Source organism: Medicago sativa, chromosome 2, assembly GCF_051527215.1.
Source record: "Medicago sativa cultivar Bolivia chromosome 2, Bolivia_mono, whole genome shotgun sequence".
NCBI lineage: Eukaryota > Viridiplantae > Streptophyta > Magnoliopsida > Fabales > Fabaceae > Medicago > Medicago sativa.
In genome coordinates, this window is record NC_140750.1 from 15,795,083 (window position 1) to 15,801,298 (window position 6,216).

The 6,216-nt window shown below is 31.0% G+C and overlaps 1 protein-coding gene across 1 annotated transcript; it reads right to left on the reverse strand.

The window, feature by feature from the left end:
- Positions 1–1,868: 1,868 nt before the first annotated feature.
- LOC146944947 (uncharacterized) lies at positions 1,869–4,463 on the reverse strand. The gene is made up of 2 exons (XM_085748002.1): positions 2,312–4,463; positions 1,869–1,993 (listed from the first exon to the last, which is right to left on the reverse strand). The coding sequence occupies exons 1-2, from the start codon at positions 3,657–3,659 to the stop codon at positions 1,869–1,871; spliced, it is 1,473 nt and encodes a 490-aa protein (XP_085604128.1). The 5' UTR covers positions 3,660–4,463.
- Positions 4,464–6,216: the final 1,753 nt, after the last annotated feature.

Below are 6,216 nucleotides of genomic sequence, written 5' to 3' on the forward strand. Positions count from 1 at the left end.
AAGTTTTACCAATGAATAGAAACATATTTGAAATGGCACCTATTCATAAAAATGAGTATGAAATGCAGTTTTGAAAAAGCTTGCCGTTATGTGCACTTGAATCCAAATATTAGCCTTTTGGCCAAATTATGGAAAGACAATTTAATTAGAGAAAGCCGTTGGCACAAAGATCAATTAGGCATATATATTTGTAATCCTTTTATGAATCAAGGTCATTAAATTGCAATGATATAAAAACTAGTCGTTGGCCATTATTTGAGAAATAGCCAATTCCACACTTTGATTTATTAGGCCAAATATTTTCTTGTTAAAAGCCAACGGTCACAAAAAAGATTAAGTGCCATTTTATAATTTCAATGCATGCTAAACATTATTTTTATGCAAAAAATATATTGTAAAATTTCCATAATAAATTATGGTTTTTCATGCCAAAACATTTTAATGCAAAATCATATTTAAATGAAAATCATTGTGAATGTGAGATTTATTTTCAATTGCTTCATATGGGGACTTAGAAAAATGTTTGTGTTTATTTTCTGAGCATTCTAAGTCTTGTTAAATGTTAAGAATGATAGTGTCAAAGATAAGAACCATACTTACAAAAATATAACAATGAAGCCTAAGTCCCATTATCTTCATTCTTCAACTTGAGCCTCCATATAGTTTTTCTTCTTTTGTGATGTGGGTTTGTTATCATCAAAACCCAGCCAAGTCTAAGAAGGAAATCTTCTTCACAATCTCCCCCTTTTTGATGATGACAAACCATATCCTTTTAACAATGTTTGCTCAACGAAACCCCCCCTATCTTGTATATCTCCCCCTTTGTTTTGCAATTGGATAACCTGAAATAATTTAAACACAAAACACAAACATACACTTTCTCCCCCTTTTGACATCATCAAAAAGAAGGAAAAAAAAAAGTAAAATCCAAAGGGTCGAAATATAGGGAAATAATAAATTTTATGTAAAAAACATTATCTTCTTCACAATGAATATTCAATCCTTCATGTAGATTTTTAATTCTCATAGCTATGTCTATAAATAAACTTATACACTCTTGATATTATTCACCAACTATCACACACATATAATATGAGAACATCAATTTTACTCATTTAATTTTTCTGAGGTAATAGACCAGCATATGCTTAATTGATTGACAATTTCAAAATATTTTGGCAACTAATCATTGATGATTCTGTGAGGACTTAAATAATGATAATCTTCAACCCATTTCAAATGTTACATTGGTTTAGAGATAACAAACAAGTCCTTTTTGTTGAGGATCTGGTTTGGAACGACCTGAGACAAGTTCTTTTGCATTTCAAAATTTTCATCAATTATTAGTTACTAACGGGTAGAACAAAAAGAACAAAGGCATTTTAAAGGATAGAGAGTTATCTACCATTTTTTATTACTCGAATATTCAAAACCATCATGCATTATTTATCCATGGATTTCAGGCAATAAAATAAATGTAAATCCAACTAGATAATTTCATACATAACATTTCAACATGTATTTGATCTATGTTCAACACATAAATTTAACAGACCAAACTCTAACTTCGAAAGCATGAAATATTAACATTTAACATGTAATATGCATTCAAGCATGAATCATAAACCAGACACAAATCAAGAATATCATATTTCAATGTAATGAAATTGTTTACCTTTCACCATAGTCATGAATAAACAAGAACATGATAAAGAGTGCACATAAATTCCAAAGCGTCATCAAATTGCCAATCTTTATCAAATCGTCTTTAAAAAAGCTTTGATCCAAATCATATGATCTTGTATCTTGAAGAGACCAATTTAAATATGACATTTTTAGCACATGGTCTTCAAGTTCCTACAAAATAATTAATAGAACTTTCTAGGTACCCATTTATCTTTGGGTCCTTGTGGGTTAATACCTTTCTTTACCCAAATAAATTCACCATAAGGAACACCAAAGTTTCTTATGTAGCAAGTATTTGGAGTATGCCCTTTTATGTTGCAATAAAAACATGTTAAATTAAGAACATGATGTGAACCAAAATTATTTCCTTTAGAGAAATTATTCTTAACATTTGAATTATTTTTCTTAAAAGAATTGTTAGAATAATTTCTTCTTTTAGAATTAATTCTTTGATTCACATTCTTGAAAGAATTAACAACATGCATTTTCTTGGTTTCTATGTTGCTGAGATTTGTGCTTGCTTTAACAAAAACCGTTTTATTGGTGTTTGGTTTATCAAATTTAGAAAAACCAAGCCCGGATTTGTTGTTTGAATATCTTTGTTTACTAAGCACTTCTTTCAAACCATTGTGACCTTTTTCAAATTTTTTGATTACTTGATTTAATTCAGCAATTGTTGTTTCATGTTCTTTACATTTATTACATGAAGAACCTTTAACCTTTTCTAATTCTTCTTGTGCATCAAAAGCCTTTCTTTCTAGAGATACATTTTGTTTCTTTTGCTTTGCACAAGTTTTAGAAAGATTAATGAATTCTTCAAACAATTCATCAAATGCATTTTGTAATTCTTCATAAGAAGGTTTAAAATTTAATTCAGAATCACTTACCTCTTGTTCATCATCGGAGTGGTGTGACGCCATTAATGTTAAATTTGCATATTCGTCATCCTCAGATTCTGAAGATGAACTTATATCATTATCATCCCATGCAATATAGGCCCTTCTTGGCTTGAATTCTTTCTTTCCTTTATGGCTACTTTTCCTTGCAAGGGTTGGACAGTCTGCCTTCATATGCCCCTCTTTTCCACATTCGAAGCATGTGAAACTCTGACTTGATGTAGAAACATCATTCTTCTTGTGAAATTTTCTTTTATTTCTAAATTTAAACTTTTTATCCTTTTGAAGAAATTTTCCTAATTTTTTCACAAGAAGAGTAATATTCTCATCTTCATCAGAACTTTCATCTTGTTGAAGAACATTGGACTCTGCCTTCAAGGAGATATTCTTGTGTTTCTTTACACCTTCTTCATGTTGTTCTAGTCTTGCAAGTTCAATTTCATGCTCTTGTAATTTTCCAAAAAGTGCTGCCAACGACATATTTGAAAGACTTTTCTTTTCAGATATGGCTGTTACTTTTGGTTGCCACTCCCTTGTTAGTGACCTGAGAATCTTCAAGTTTATTTCATTGTTGGACAAGGTTTTTTCAAGGGCTGCAAGATGATTGATAAGATGTGAAAATCTCTTCTGCATGTCTAGAATCTTTTCTCCTGGTTGCATTCTAAACATCTCATACTCTTGAGAGAGGGTATTCAATCTGGAACGTTTTACTTCTTCTGTTCCTTCATGTGTTGTTTCCAAAGTGTCCCAGATTTCTTTGGCTGTTTTGCAGTTAGAAATTCTGAAAAACTCATCCATCCCAAGAGAGGATTGAAGAATGTTCTTTGCCTTTTTGTCAAATAACACCTTTTTTCGGTCATCATCATCCCATGATGTTTGTGGTTTGATACCAGTCACACCATTCACAGTTGTAGTGGGAACATAAGGACCATTTTGGACAGCACCCCAAATTTCTTCACCTTGGGCTTCTAGATACGTTGTCATCCTAATTTTCCAGAAATCATAATGATCTCCGGTGAAACATGGTGGTCGGTTTGAATTAGGACCTTCTGCTAGAAACGGTTTAGCGGAAGCCATTTTCTGGATCAAAGAAGCAAGTTATCTTTACTCTTGCTCTGATGCCAATTGTAAGTTCAGATTATAACCTAAGAGGGGGTGAATTAGGTTTCTAGGAATACTGGTTAATTTTTCAGAGTTTAGCGTTCTTGATAATTTTTCCGGTAAATAATGATGAAGGTATAAATGCGGAAAAATAAAAGAGCAAGGGAAGAAGAAAAGACACAAGAGAGTTTATAGTGGTTCCCCTCTAAACCTTAGGGTCAGTCCACTCCCTTCACACCCCGCGAAGGAATTCACTATGTTAGAATCTTTGTTACAAGCAATCTCACCCCAAGACCCCCTAACAATCTTTCTAACATAAACACAAGAAAGAAACCCTCTCTCTTGATTACAACACAAACACCAAACACTTTTGGTGGACTTTGAATCTCCCCGAATCAAAGAACCTTTTACAACAATCACAAGATAGCACCCCACTATCTTTAACAATAATTCCCACCAACAATTGATGAGAATGTTACAAATGAATTGAAGAATAAAATTGTATGGCTGTATATCTTGATCAATATCACTTTAACAATATGGACTTAGTGCTCAGAAAACTTTTTAATAAATGTTAAAGTGTATGCAAAGTTTTCCAAACAATTTGAATGAAAGTTTAAAGACAAGTGATATTGAAAAATGTCAATTGAGATAATGAAAGTTGTTGTGTGTAAATTGCTTTGATTCTCAATTGAATTTATAGAGGCTAAAAAGATGTTTATGAAGCAATACTATTTTTCAAAAAGTTTTACCAATGAATAGAAACATATTTGAAATGGCACCTATTCATAAAAATGAGTATGAAATGCAGTTTTGAAAAAGCTTGCCGTTATGTGCACTTGAATCCAAATATTAGCCTTTTGGCCAAATTATGGAAAGACAATTTAATTAGAGAAAGCCGTTGGCACAAAGATCAATTAGGCATATATATTTGTAATCCTTTTATGAATCAAGGTCATTAAATTGCAATGATATAAAAACTAGTCGTTGGCCATTATTTGAGAAATAGCCAATTCCACACTTTGATTTATTAGGCCAAATATTTTCTTGTTAAAAGCCAACGGTCACAAAAAAGATTAAGTGCCATTTTATAATTTCAATGCATGCTAAACATTATTTTTATGCAAAAAATATATTGTAAAATTTCCATAATAAATTATGGTTTTTCATGCCAAAACATTTTAATGCAAAATCATATTTAAATGAAAATCATTGTGAATGTGAGATTTATTTTCAATTGCTTCATATGGGGACTTAGAAAAATGTTTGTGTTTATTTTCTGAGCATTCTAAGTCTTGTTAAATGTTAAGAATGATAGTGTCAAAGATAAGAACCATACTTACAAAAATATAACAATGAAGCCTAAGTCCCATTATCTTCATTCTTCAACTTGAGCCTCCATATAGTTTTTCTTCTTTTGTGATGTGGGTTTGTTATCATCAAAACCCAGCCAAGTCTAAGAAGGAAATCTTCTTCACAATTGATCCATATTAGCCTCCAAAACCATTCACGTAACAAAGATAAGTTAAACTTCTGCACTATACGAACCCTCAAGCAACAACTATATCGACCAAGACACACCTTATCTCACTTAACCCAATTGACTTTCCTAGCTTTCGCACTCCCTCCACACTAAAAATAATAAGGATTCAATAAAATAAATTTTACTTAAGTAAGCCTAGAAGAATGAAAGAAATTAAACTGATTGTGGTGGATATTGAAGGAGAATACAAAGATACATTACAAGAACATTGAATTAAATTCGAATGGGTGAACTCGATTTGTTTTTATTTTTAATATATAATACATTATGATATTTAATTATTATTTTAATTATTTGTCAATTAATTTTTAAAAGATATCAGTTTGAATGTACTCTTTTTTCTATCTTTCGGTAAATTTAAAAAGGCGAATCTGACAATTTTGTTGGCAAAAGTTAAGTTGTTCCTAGGTAAGTATTTATAACTATTAACTTGATTATTTAATACCATTGAAACGTACATATTTATTCATTTACTTGAACCATTTTATTTGTTTCTTTAGAGATTGGAAAGCGATGTTACAAAATTCTTTTCAATCAACTAAGATCAAATTCAACCGTTAAATTATGGAGACAAAAAGAACTAAAGAAAATGTATGCTTATTTTGATGAAGGAGATTTTTTTTTTTCACAATCCTTTTAGTAAATACATTTTCTAATAAATGGTAAAACAATTACCTTTATTTTTAGTTGCCTGATCTATCCCGCATTAGCATACCAGAAGAATTTTTTAACCTTACTCTTAGGATCGCCATTGAGGAGTTGAAGAATTTGCATGAAATTGAGTGGGTTGACATAGATCTCCTACCTTTTTCTTCCCCGTGTTTGATGGAGGTTTTAGTTTGTTGGTTTTGGTTAGGAACTTTAAGAAGGAGGAAGTGTTTGCTTGCAAAAAAGGGGAAACGATGAATTCGAAATCATAACTACACTAAAGTATAACGAAATTAGGTTAGAATGTTTTAATTTGTGACCCTTGATCTCTAATTAAAAAAA

Excerpts from the sequence above, each read along its gene's own strand:
- LOC146944947 (XM_085748002.1), bottom strand. The coding sequence starts at position 3,659 with ATGGCTTCCGCTAAACCGTTTCTAGCAGAAGGTCCTAATTCAAACCGA. Across the intron at positions 1,994-2,311 it reads ATTTGAAAAAGGTCACAATG|GGCATACTCCAAATACTTGC; the intron begins GTTTGAAAGAAG and ends GCAACATAAAAG.